The 14,512-nt window shown below is 31.4% G+C and overlaps 2 protein-coding genes across 2 annotated transcripts in view; both read right to left on the bottom strand.

The window, feature by feature from the left end:
• The window catches only part of stw (straw), a 46,025-nt gene extending 45,455 nt beyond the window's left edge, over positions 1–570 (bottom strand). The window contains exon 1 of the mRNA XM_068773847.1: positions 303–570. Coding sequence (XP_068629948.1) covers positions 303–399 — 97 coding nt within the window. The 5' untranslated portion in view covers positions 400–570. The remainder of the gene's footprint in view (positions 1–302) is intronic.
• Positions 571–5,598: 5,028 nt separating this feature from the next.
• Positions 5,599–7,799, bottom strand: LOC137930692 (odorant receptor 10-like). Its single transcript, XM_068774044.1, has 2 exons — positions 6,798–7,799; positions 5,599–5,805 (listed from the first exon to the last, which is right to left on the bottom strand). Exons 1-2 carry the CDS (start codon positions 7,797–7,799, stop codon positions 5,599–5,601), a joined length of 1,209 nt encoding a protein of 402 aa, XP_068630145.1.
• Between the last annotated feature and the right edge of the window lie 6,713 nt (positions 7,800–14,512).

The raw sequence follows: 14,512 nt of genomic DNA, 5'->3' as shown, positions 1-14,512 counted from the left end.
AAGCTTCAAGGTGCTACTTTATAAATACGTTTTAAATTAACTTGGTATTATGGCTATGAAACATCTGTTAAAATAAAATAAGAATATTGTAATTAACTTATACATGATATACTAATAACTTAGTACAATAAAGTAACACGTAAAATAAAAAGTTTTTGGAACATTAGGTACAATCAGGTGTGATGCAATACCATGTTTTTATTTATCTATATCGTGTACAATATACTATGGTAAGAAGTAAAAAATTCGCAAAGGAGAACCAACGAGAGATAGTTAGAGAGTGATATTAATTGAGTATTTACCTTTCTTCCGTTTCGGCATTACTCTCACACCCAAGGCATGTTCGGTCACTAGGCACAAGGACAGAGCCAATAAACAGTATCTCGCACTGCACCCCATGTTGTCACACAAAGTTCGCTGGCTGTCGTATGTTGCTATGAAGGCACTGGAGTACCGCGCATTTGCCCGGTATTAGCGGGGCACGTTTAATCCGTATATGCGTGCGTAAGCGCACCCACTGACAATATCAAACGACAACCGGTGCACGCTGAGCGGGTACGCGACGACTGAACCGCCCGACTACCCTATATTTTGACTTATAGCAATTTGGCAGTGCGAATTCCACTTGTATATAAAACCTTTCGCCGGCTCGAGGCGGACGGTCATTGGTCGTACGACGGCGGCACTCGGCGCGAAGGTGAAGGGAGCTGGAAGTGGCAGCCCCCTCCAACGGCCCGCAGCGCGGAGGGGCAGCGATCCAGGGTCGGCAGACACTTTTGTTGTCGTCGGCCAGAGCGCGAGAGCTATCATGCTCTGTCAAGCTGTAACCTAGCTTTGCGTTACGCGTTACTTAATTTTCAAACTTTTTTTTTTACACTAACTAGTAATTAGAAGACAGATATTTTATAATTGATTTCTATGTAATAAGTTTTCTACAGTGGAGTATTAAGATTAATTAATTCATTATTTTGAACACGAATATATAACGTCGTTAACCTTAAAAATATTTAAAAATATTACAGGTTAAAATTTACATTTACTACTAGATAATTAAGATTAATAAAGTATGAAAACATGAATATTAATATTTTGTATTTTAATTTAATAACGAAGAAAAAGAAAACGGTCTTTTTATGGTTATCTGTTATGTTGTGTTTATTGATTTATGAACATAAATTAAAAGCTTTCAATCATAGACCACGAAAGTTTCAACTCTCTACATAGATTGCGTTGATAACTTTAATTTTGATTTTAAAATTTTTATCCTTTAAAGGGGTAAATGGTTTGCTGTCAATTATTTTATTGTACACGAATTATTAAAAAATTAATGCTTTTAGAAATAATAAATAAGGTAATGAGCTGTCCTTGCAAGCTTTGTAATGCCAGAAGTTAATAGTGTATCGCATATCAATAGAAAAAATAAATTAATGTAACTGATTTCAGAGTAAAGACTTTATATGGAAATACGTGTAAAAATTTTAAGGATTTTTGTAGACAAATGGGCTGATTCACCCCTTTAAAGTTTTTACACCTATAAACATTCACCCTGTAGAACAGTATCTAAAAGTACTTCAACAGCGTTTGAACTACGCATTATATCTATCTCAAGACTCATTCAGTCTACTGTAAAGATTTTATACATTATATTTAATATCTAGGGTGGTAAAAGGCAAAAAAATAGTTTTATATCGTTTTATGAATAGTTAATGTATGTTACTATATAGTAAATTACTACAGAATAAGATACTATATATATTTACTAATTGTAATCTTGTATATAATAAATATATATAGTAAGATAATATAGTACTAATAAATCGATTTAATCTATTCGTTTGTGTGCATGTGTGCATGTTTGTGTGGGAGGGCTACGATTAAATATGGTGCCGTGCAATATTTTTAAAATTTTCAATTTTTTTTAAAAATAACATTATTATATTAACTGTCAGGTGAATGGTACCATGTATTATAAATTACATTTCACGGTTTTGTTCATAATCATTGTAGCGATGATGGAATTAGCATGAAAAATAAATAAAAAAAGTTTATTATGTCTTTATACTATGTAAAAAAACTATCTCAGATACTCGTAAAATAGGCTGTATATAACAAAGTAGAACAATGCTATACAAAAAGCCAACCTTTGCAAGTCCACTTAATAGGAGGTGTAACAAAAATTCATCGATTTGTTCTACAAGCTTAAATCTCCTTCTCGTCCACTCAAAAAATGTAAACGTTAAATATGTTAATTTATTTTGTGAACGCTATTCTTAATTTAATAAGGAATCCATATAATGTCTGGCAAAATTTGGAAGCCCCTCAGGTTGTTGCGGTTCATTCTTGAAGGTTTCGAATTTCGGTTAATTTTATTTTACGAATATTGAGGATTTCATTAGAATTTATGTGAATTTCGATAACAGGAATGGCCGATTTCTTTTTTATGGCATTTGGTTTGTTACTGCTTACTAGTCTGCCTTTGAACACCACTTCAGTACGTTTTCACTCTGACCTTGAATAGACCTGGTTTATATTACTCAAGAAATAAGGAAGCCAACGCATTGTTCCATACGACTTACGCCAGAATGATGATTACGACACACCATAATAAACAAAAAAAAAGTTAGCGTTTCTAAAAATGTATCATTTTATTAAATTTTAATAATATATAATACAACCTAAATTTGGTTCTATGGCTACCGTATATTTTACCATTAAGTGAATTGTTCTTCGTTCATGGTTATAAAAAACTTGAATGCATGTGTAATAAAGTAAAGAAATTAACTCCGTAACGTACAGAGTAATCGTAAAATTATAAAATAATTAGCAACGCCTAATAATGTAAGTAATATTGCCCAAGTAAGCGTAGCTGCAAGTAATTATGAAACTGTTTTTTTTTCCGCTGACCACTTATATAGTTGCTAAGTAAATTGAAAACGAGTTTAAAATAATGATCACCTTATTTAAGTTCGAAATTTCAATATTTAATAGAGAATATACCACAGTTTATCAAAGAGACTCAAATTGTCCAAAAGTACGTTAGCTCAGCCAAGTTAATAAAATTTGCCACTGGTGAGAACAATATAAGACTGTCGTTAGTTTAAGCACGATTTAAGTAAGTTATCACTAAATAGTTTAATTTAAATATGGCCATAGTTTTAGTCACGAGTATTATCGGAACAGGAACACTGCGTCAGAATTGGAAGCGTCAGTTGAGAGAGAAATAATTATTTGAATTTTGTCTCATTTGTGTATGTTGACTCCTAATATTTTCCAAGATTCGAATTACATTCAATAACTAAAACCATTTTATAGCGTGTACAATTGCTTGTTACAGCGAAAGCTACAAAGTTACAAAGCTACAAAGAAAGTTACAGCTGTAATAATATTTAGGCAGATATATATGGAGCAATGATTTTCATAGTAGTTTTTAGAAATTAATGCTTTTTAAGAAGTTTACACCAAAATCTGGCTATGGGAGCCTATATTTTACAATTATACGTAACCGATATCAAGAATATCGCATAAAACGACGGCAATCCCAACTGTAACTCGTGAGGAATAGCGTCTTAACAAAAGAGCACAAAAGTTGGCTTTCGATTTATGGCATCTTAACTTAGATAAGTATATTATTTTAAGAGAATCTAAGTAAAGTGTCGTTTTAAAAACGAAGTATTGCCATCATGAAATTTCATCATGCTAATAGTATTGTTACGACAGGTGGTAAAAATGGGTTATAGTGTTTACAATTCTTGCATCTGTAAAAGATTTCGGTACTGTGCCTACACATGTTCGGAAGAAAGACTGATAGACTGTTCTACGATTTGGTAGACCATAAGACACAGCCTTTTACGTGTTACCTAATACACAATTTAATGCATAATAGGTTAATACGTCATTTTTTATTTGAAGAGTTCCTCTTGCATTTAAATTAGCTCAGGATTAAGTGTTTTCATGGCCAAGTTTTCTTGGTAAATAATATTACTGGAACACTCCATAGGGTATTATGGTCTAAGAAAATTGCATAAAAACCCATTAATAAACAACAACTTTTAACTTATCACCTCATCAAACCAAGTGTTGCTAAACATGCACTTCTATGTATCAAGAGTTTTGTTTTCCTCGCAATTGTTACTATCTTGTACAATAGTTTTATTTGAATATAGAAAGAGTTTCAAATGTTTTTAATATCATTGTTTACAATAACACTTCATTCAATTAAAATCCTCTTGTCCTATTATCGAAGTATCCACTTCTATGTTATTAAACATACATTAACTATATTGTTGAATTACACACATTGATAATCATAAAAAGTGGTAATGAACTATGATAAATAAATTGTTAATAAAAAAAACACTTGATTAAATTTTAATGTAAATTAAACGTTGTTCTGTTTAAATATTTAATACAAATATTATTTTTACACAGCGACTATTTCAATGCATTTACAGAATAAACTTGTGTATACATAAACATATGTATAACATACAAATATACGAAAGTACACACATATATATATACAAAGGTCGAATGAAGGTAAAACACGATAAAAGCAATAAAGTAGAAAAAAATAATAACTTATTTTTTATTTTTTAGGAGAAATGTATTGGCTTTCACTTGCAAATTGCTATCAAGGTACTTGTATTTTTGTAAAATAACATCGTGAATGTTCCGTTCGAACTAAGCTGTAATTTGTTATTGTTAATTTGTGCTTAGCATAGGCTTTAAGTATAAGACCACAGGGTAGTCCCAATTTAACAATGGTATTTTATTCCTGAATGAAGCGTCTTATTAAACCTTTACCATATACTTAATAGTGTGTGGTGAAAAAATAAAAAAGTGCTTTCTCAAGTTAATACTTCTGTAATGTCCTAACTTATTTTAAATTTTGAGAAAATGCCACTAACACATTTTTGAATGAGGAATTTAAAAGCCTTCTTAATAAAAAACAAAATGATTGGGTTCCATATTTAAAGTTGGGGTACGAAAGGAAGTCAGATTCGTAATTATTACACTGCACCGTTGAGGTTACATACCGAACAACGGTTAGGTTCGTATATTCGTCTTATTAAACAATTCAGAGAAAATTGAAACTTAAAAAATAATTACCTTTAAATTCTCCCTGTTAGATTCCTTGATAGAGATAGGAATATTAGCTGTTATCAAATCACCGTAGAGTCCTTTTAACTTAAACTCACAATCGAAATTATTAGATCTTTAATGGGTATTAATCTGTATACAAATTATAATATAAAAACTTTAATAAGGGTAACACTATAAGCTTATTGACATACAAGGTATTAAAGTTCTGGACTTGCACATTCTCTAAAAACCTACAAATAAATTTTAAAACCTGTTGCTACGTCTTATTGGAACCATGTTCTTTTGCTTACGGTGAGAAGTGTTTTGCATTTTACCAAGAAGTAATTTAAACCAACAAATAAATCTCTTAGGCACTTTTATTCCCCTAAAAACTTTGCCAACCCAACTTTTATGACACAACTTAAGCTCTAACTAGAAAAAAGTGATTACATTTTTTTAAATTCTTAACAATAACTCGAAGTGCTTATTGAAAAATGTATTTGAAAAAATTGTGGATTAGCTTGAAATCAAAGTAAAGACAGAATAAGAGGTCTGTAGTACGGTAATAAATAATTGCATATTGAAATAAACAAGTCCTTGTCCAGAAAGTATAAGCGGTTGCTGTGCTTTTACAATCATAATTGTTAATAGTTTAGTGACAACCACATCTGACCATTGCTCCCATTGGACGTGATAAATATCCACGCTGAAATCTTCACTGGACTGAAAGAAATCAAAAACAGTTTATGTGTAAAAATGATATCTTTCTCATAAATTGAAAATGGAAAGTTTTCGTTTCTTTATTGAGTTTTGAATAAATATTTGATATTAGGTAGCGTTCTCAAAGCGTTTCAAAATGTGCAATTGAGAAATATACTTTTTAAAACAATTGAAAAAATATCTGATATAAGTTACAAGTATCAAACTCATATTATTTTTGAAATAAACGTAAATGCAGGAATTTAAACATACTCCTTCGAAAGTTAATGCTAACCAATATTTTGATATATAAATCACAGAGGTATACCCACGTTATACATCTAATTAAAAATCTGAGCAAAATGTTTATACCTAAACCTAAAATGATAAAAAAACAATTTTCCCCGAACTAGTTCCCGCGAATTCTCGACTTGAGTCACTTTAGGTTACACCTAGAGTAGAACACCGTAAAGGCGTTCTTGGGAGAAGGGGAGATTATTTCTCCCCCAGGCGGGTCAGCATGGGCGGTCGCCTCTGGCGGGGCTTTGCATATGTTAGAACATCGATGAGGCCCTCTTATCTATGATGGAGAAACAAACATAAAACCCTCTTGGTTTTAATCAGTGCGATTACGACTTGATTAATCCCATTCAAGGGCGGATATGCGGCGTTTCTCTCACGAAAAACAAAAAACTGTATGTATGATGAGTATTTTCCAAACTAATAATTATATCTACAAATTTTTAAACCACAGTCTTTATTAGCTTCAACTTACAATCGCAGACTACGATACTCTCAGTACTTGGCAGGTGCACTTCGTGTAAATTATACAAAAGTCTCTGTATAAGTGTAAGGAAACCGACCTGAGGAAATCCAAAAGATCATCTAATAATCCGCACAGGGCAAGCATGGTGGGTAGTTTGGCCGAATTTGTTCACTTTCTTTGAAGATGGCTTGTTTAACATTTTTCACTACTGAGACAGTGGTGAAAATATTGTAGATTATAATCAACTTACCTTGACTAAGTTACACGCATAATAACAAGGCGCCAACATGTGAACAACTCCGCTTATTGCAAATATTGTATATACAGGGTCAACCCTCTTCGTCAGAAATATCATGTACAAGCTTAATGATATCATAAGGCTTGTCACGAGAAAGACCATTAAAAGCCAACCACCGTACATTTCTTGTAGATGGTTATAAAACTGGAGCGCTTCTTGATGTTCTTTGATGGATTCTATAACTCTTGCTCTAAGTATAGTTCGGTTTTCAGAATCCTTGAACGCCTTGTAAAGCTTGCGTGTTATAAGTTTCAGTTTAAGCCTTAGGTGGTTAGTTGCGACACAGAATGAACCGTCGAAGCCCGAAAAGTTGGGCACAAGAATGAAGCATTGCATCAAGGAATATGCGAAAATCATTTCGTAATACGGAGACTCGTACTGTTTATCTTCGAGATACTTTATGTCCATCTCATGAACCATGTATCTTTTTCCTGTGTCACTTTTTAGAGACTCAATAATTGTACACATTGAAGCGTATAGAGGAAACTGGAGGCTTAGAAGTACGGGTATGAGAATCCAGCAAAATTCACCCATTTTCCCTAGTTTGATGTAATGTTCGTAAATTTCTTGATAGTCATGCTCCATGTGATTTCCTTTAAGTAAATCTTCGGTAATTTTTTTTAATAATTCTCCGAATGTTTGACTCTTATAACTTACGTAAAATGTTTTGAAGAAGAACAAGCTGATTAAAATACCGACAGTCGTATTTCTCGATAGATTGTACATGTCGTGTCTGATTAAACACTTGAAATGATAAGTACAGAAACAATATATTATGTAACCGTTGAATAAAAGGAACATACCAAAGACGAAAACGCGGATTGGTATATTATTTTTGTTGGGGTACATTAAGGCGATTGAAAGAAAAAAAGCACAATGTGAAAATGTCTGATGAAATGGTTTAAATTTCTGTTCGGTTGTTTTATAATCTAAGATTGTCTTTTCGGATGACATTTCGGTTTGATCGAGCTGCCAATCAGTGGTGGTGGAAACAGAAGACTGAACATGAAAGTTTGTATGGTTGTAATGATTTTGATGCCAGTATTGTGCTTCAATTGACCACTAAATTATGCAATAATCATATTAGTAATTATGCAGCTGTTATGCTTCTTTCTTGTTTAATATTAGATATATTTTCTAAGTGTTCCTTAAGGTTTTTCCAATAATCTATTTCGTATAAAAAGCTTATAAAGTATTTCCAGGCAGTTGTTGCATGATTAAAATCCGTAGATTAAAATTAAGAGTATTCATTTATCCATTAATTATTTTCGGAAATAGTTCAGCTAGACTAAATAATAATAAGTAAACACAAATATATAAAACCACTAAAGGATTTTCACAAAGTAAAAAAATACAAATTTGTGCCTTAGTTATCAGGAATATACAATGTTTTGCCAATAATCAGAAAGCTGCAAAATCTGCAAAATAGGAAAAAAATTAAAAAACAAAATTATATATTAAAAATGGTAAAATTAAAACTTAATTTATAAATCAATTTTCAATAAACAAAAATCTGCACTGTCGCAATAGAGTTGTTACTACCGCTCGTTGATATTGCACATATATATATATATATATACATGTATATTTACACACACACACACACACATATATATATATTTATATATATATAAATATATATATTATCGCTTTATACATATTTTCTTCTTATAGTACTGACAATGCACTTACTATAGTGCTGTGTACAGCATAAACACCTTTTTAATACAAACGCACGAGCAGTATTTCTTATGAACTTTTTCATCCGGAAGCATTCTGTTTTCCCTTTACCGTTTTGTAGACAGTAAAAATAATACATAATTCATATAAATTGTACCCGTACCCTGAAGAACTGAATGACATAAATCATGCTAAGATAGCAAGTTGATTATAAATTCTCAGTTTTTGTAAACTGTATTTACATTTTTTTTTAATATCTTGCCCTGTACAATGTCCTATAAATCAACGCCAAGGCTATCGGGTGACATAGGGCTACTTTTGGTATGATGACAGAAAAGACAAATATTTATTTCATGCCACAAATGTACATAATAAGACAAAAATAAGCAGCTACAGGAAAAAAGCATACGAGTATGACAAAATAAAATTTCACAATTAATAAAAATATTTATCAGCTAAAATTGTGGTATCAACCAGTGGATGAAATATTGATTTTTGATCATGTAATAATAACTGTACATAGCTGTGCAGTATGATTTTGTATTAATTTTTACAGATGTTTTATTCACGATAAAATGAAAGAAAAATGGAAAGTAAAGATTTGTAGTCATAGCAATAGAATGAACGGTATAGAGTCATAATTCTTGACAGTTATAAAGGCAATAATTTTAAAAATAGGTGATATTGATTTTTCTTATTAATTTTCTGTTTTTTATTTTTACTTCTCCTATCACCCGATTGTGACTATTGTTGATTTTTTGGGACAACTTGTGAATTGTAGTGATAATTTTTATAACTCTACCTGCTCTATCACTCGATATAGACCCAGCTTTATTATGATAACCTTTCATGTTTTTGTATTATAGGACATCGAAACATGAGATATACAGGTACGCATAAAATTGGGGTAAACATGCCCACTTATTAAAAAGTTCCAGAGGCAAATTAAGAACAAATCACCTCATTTGAATTGACGGTAATTACTGTTTGTATATGCAACAAGCCTTGATTATTTATGCTGGTTGCGAAATAATTATCGTTCGAAAAAAACACATCTTACTTAGATTTGAATAATTACGATCTGACTACGCCCTGTATGTTGCGAAAATGTCATAATGGCTTGAGACCTCTATTAAAATTGCATTGGTATTAATTAATGGTTGCAATATTAAAACTATTTATTTTAGGGAAACATACATCGATAAAAGATTAATATAAAATTTAAAGTGAATAACTACAACTACACTAAAGGGTAGCGTGACAAGAGATGACAAGAGGTGATACTGGATCAGAGAGTCTAAGATTGATTTTTTTAAAAGAAACTCTTAGATATCTGTACATTAATCTATATAAATTTTATAACCATTAAAAAATCTCAATTTTTGTATGACTATCCTTTATTTTTAGAGGGGAAGAGGTCTAGCTTTTGTGATGTAGGGACAGCGGGATCGTCGACTGGGGACGAATTTTATGAACGGTAGGTATCTTCCGCGTTCCTATCAAGAGAAAGTAACAGAAGAACCGAAGCAGAAGAAAATGGTAAGATAAATTAGAAAAGAAAGAGAATGGATAAAGGTAACACAAAGAATACGAACAGTTTAATATAGAGACGCGACGCAGACATCAAAAATTCTTCTCCAGCGACAGTAACCGCAAAAACCGCGAGACGTGGGAGGCGTACTTTTTCTGTAATGAAAGTATTTCATTTATGATTTTGATTATGCAATAACCTTGAAACGGTAGTTTACCCTAATTGTACAATTAACTTTTCAACGCACGTTCGGCTTTAATACTTATGTAATAGTTCCATTTAGCGCAATGACGGCTTGATTTTAAAAATTGCGCGATTTTAAAAATCGAATCGAATTGTACAAATGAGATTATATTGACAGTTGTTACTAGTAGAGATTAAACAAAATTGTATAACATCAGCCGGGTGACTGGTTATAGATGTAAGAGCTTTATAGGTGTGAATATACAGCTTATTTACTGTCAATTAATGTATATTACACATTAATAACTGACGTAATGATAATATAATAAGAAGAAGTCGCATTATAATGGAAAAATAAATATCTCATAGTGAACACTTTATACAGAAAGATTGCAAATGGTCTACACAAATAATCTACAAATTCCTACTATTGTCAAACTGAACAAAAAATCGATGCTCAGAATAATAAACCGATTTTATGAAATGAATTATGTTATGTTAGACGGTGAAATGAGTTATGTTAGACGGTATCTTCAGTAAGACTTTTATTTTCACTTTGCCTGTCTATCGTGAATTGAAGTATATTTTTAAAGTGTCCTAATACGATTATTATGCATTCGTACGTCTCAAAGCGTTGTTGTTCTATATTTTGTATAATAATGTCTGGGCATTAGACAGGGGTAATGTTTACTAGCAAAAGAAATATGATGTTTAAAAATTAACCTATTCGTACGGTTCGGCTTTTGTGCTTTGTTAGTTATCTAAAGAAAAATGGAAGTGTCGTTCAAAGATAATGATAAAATTCATTTATTTAATATTGTTACTGTTAATAGAACTCTTAATTCAGCTTATTATTTTTTATTCTATTTTATTAAGACGCAATGAGAAACTTCATAACAACCAATCTTTTAATAAAATTTAACAATACATATTTATACATTCACTCTTATCAGATGTAGTCTAAATGAAATCAAATAAGTAGACGACATCACTTTCAAGGATTTTTGTTATTTAAATATTAATTTATTAAATAATAAGCTTTTCCATCAATTGAATTTAATTTTAATTTACATTTATATATATTTTGAATTTTTTACATGGTAGTCCAATAATGTTTTGCGGCATTCTATTAAAAAAAAATTGACTCCTTCTATTACAAATTAAATACTGTGTACTGTGTAAATGCACTAAGGATGTTCCCCATTTTTAAAATTTATCACAGTTATTGTAAACGCGCCAAATTTTAACATAAATAAATTATGAGGTCACTGTAAGAATATTGAACTCTATAAACGTCTTTCTCATAGAGATTCGTGACCCTAAGCTGGATGGATCTCCTTTACAAAACAAATATATTTTCAATATACGCACACCTCCCTCAAACCATCAATCCATAGTAGCTTTTAGTACTAACTAGTATATTGAATATCATATTTAAATCGTCTATAATAAAAAAAGTAAAAAACAAAAGGGAAATATAGCATATTTAATTATATATTTATATAACTACAATCAATGCAATGCAAAATTGGTATTAATTCTATCGCGAAATTAACGACCCATGGTGAGTGCCGCATTCGGTATTTCTCTACGAGGTCGAAAGAGTAATATGGCGATCCGTTGATGAAAGAAACTGACTAAGCCTAAATAATTAGCAAGTTAAAATGGTATTACATAGGCCATATATCACGCAGAACATTTGGCCGTCGAGGATTTTGAAGCTTCCAGAAATCCTCTGCCGCCAAATGGTAGAGACCTGTTGTATAGGGTAAATAATTTTTCATTTAACTTTTATTTTATAGTTTATGTCCGAATCTACTATTTTATTATTTATGTTTATCTATGTGTCCAATTTAATATTTATCAGCTTAAATTTATTTACTTATTCTATCTATAACTTTATTTACAATTTGTATGGATGCCATTTATTACCAAAATACACGGCATTGAGGTGCACTGTCGAACTCTATAATTCTTAATGCTTTTTCTATCCCTATACACTTAGCTTATTCTATATTTAAACCCTAATACCCATAACTTAGTCTAGGAGCGTGACGTCTATTAATCAAATATCGTAGAGGCTTTAAGGTTTTGAAGTAGAGACCGCGGAATGACAAGCAGTGCGCAGGACGTTCAGGACGTTCGCACTAGGTGAACATAGGACCTTATTAAAGTCATCGGAAAACCGCATCCCATTGATCTCTTTGGAAATCTTTGGCGGAGGCCTATGGTCAACAGTGGATCTTTTACGGCTAAAATGTATATGATGATGTACCAGGAATTATCTATTATGATTTACACATGATAACAAAATTAATGTTCAATACATAAAAGATTTGATTTCAAATTGACGTAGACAGATGTAAATATTTTTATAAATCGTAAAGTAAGAGTGATCAAAGAAAATAAGAGTCTGAAGCGTCATTAAATACCTAATCCCAATATAAATCAAGTTATCAAATTTAAATTTTATTGTTCATAGTATTTTTATCTTAAGATTACAATAATAATTAGTTACAAGAAAATGTAAACAAAAGGGTTTTAGCAGGCGACCCTACAAGAGGGTCAAGTGCGATCAAGTGTAATAAAGATTAATAATTTAATGAAACAAAAGACAATGACCTTCTTAGTTAATTACGCAGATCACATAGTTTAATTCCCACAGTTTTGTGTTATTATACATAGTCCATTATTTCGGATGTGAAAGAAAAGGCCGTGATTTTTCAAAACCAAATGGCTATGTCGGCTTTCTATTGTTATTTTGTTGAAGTTCGCATTTTAACAATGGTTTAGACGTTGCGATGATTCTCTATGATAAATGGAATTAGTAATATTGTAGTTTCATTTACATAGTAATTATGATTTAAGTGATGTATTATCTATGATACATTTATATTGAACAAAGCGAATTAGTGATCTAAGTATATTCTTTTCTAGTTTTTAATGAAATTAGTGATCGAATCGTTTTAGCGCCAAAATCTCCAACAAGACTAAAAGTTCACTATCACGCATTTTGACATTTTTATACGAAAATGAAACTTGGACTTTAAGAAAGCTTAGAATTTACTTACTTAAGAATTTTCTTGACTTTACTTACTTAAAAATTTTTAAGTTTATCGGCAAAATATCCAGAAAAACGGTTACTACTTGGAAACACTTGATTTCGGGAAAAAACGGATGGACGGCGGCCGTGTAACTGAAGGCTCCATGCGCTGATTGGATCAGCTCCAAACTATGTTCGATACCATAGCAACCTAAGCAATGTAAACTGCCGAAGATCGGCACAGATAGTATAAAATTGTACGCGATATCTTCCTTAATGAGAGATAATCTCTCATAATTACAACGCTAATAGGAGGAGTGGCGAAAAAGCTTATTCAATAGTTTCGTGTAGGTCAATATTTTTCCAAACACTTTTAAATTCGTTTTAACCGAAGACTTTAAGGTTGTAAAAATCAAAATGATTAAGAACTGCGTCCGCCACTCGAATATTGATTTATAAAATGTTTTTATATATGACCACTCACATTCTTTTACTAGACAAAGTATCTTGTGGTTATAATAATTACATTGTCTACAGGAAGTGGAAATATGTTACCGCGAACCTTAAAACCTATTTTTATTACATAGTGAATGTAGATATGATTAATTGTCGTTTAATTTTTTTGTTTTATGTATTATGTCGTTTTCAATACATCGATTTTTTTATTTTATTTTGAATACAGAAAAATATACAAGCTACTAATAAATTACTCTTTGTATTTTGTGTAGTAAATGTAAACAAAATACAATCAGTATTTCGTTAGCAGATTTCATAACATGCTATTAAATTATTTTTTCAGTTTATAATTTTACTTTTGTTATAACAACCAGTATCCAATTTATATCTTCTATATGTCAAATCAAGATATAGAGATCTGTATACTAACAAAAGTAACCTACAGAGCCTAGCGGGTTAGCAAAAGTAAATTTGTAGCGTAAAGAAAAGTAAATTAAAGTTGTAGCGGACAAGACACAGCGCACAGGAATACGCATTAGGTCCGCTGGGTCCGTAAGGTTATGAAGTGGAGACAATGTACCGGTGACAACAGCAAAGGACATCCACCCACAAGGAGGACAAACCAAGGTGCTATGATCGTTGGAAGATACAGGATACAAGCTGCTTTTAACCGGTCCTACTAAAAATCTAGGGTAGGTCGTCCCGTCCAGCGGTAGACGTAGTACGGCTAAAATGATTAATGACGAATTAATGATTAATAAATATATTGTAATT

The sequence above is a fragment of the Battus philenor genome, unplaced genomic scaffold, assembly GCF_028537555.1.
Source record: "Battus philenor isolate CCGP_79_NKW_IND1 unplaced genomic scaffold, ilBatPhil1.0.hap1 SCAF_6, whole genome shotgun sequence".
NCBI classification, from domain to species: Eukaryota; Metazoa; Arthropoda; class Insecta; order Lepidoptera; family Papilionidae; genus Battus; species Battus philenor.
This window is presented reverse-complemented; position numbering and strand designations above follow the sequence as displayed.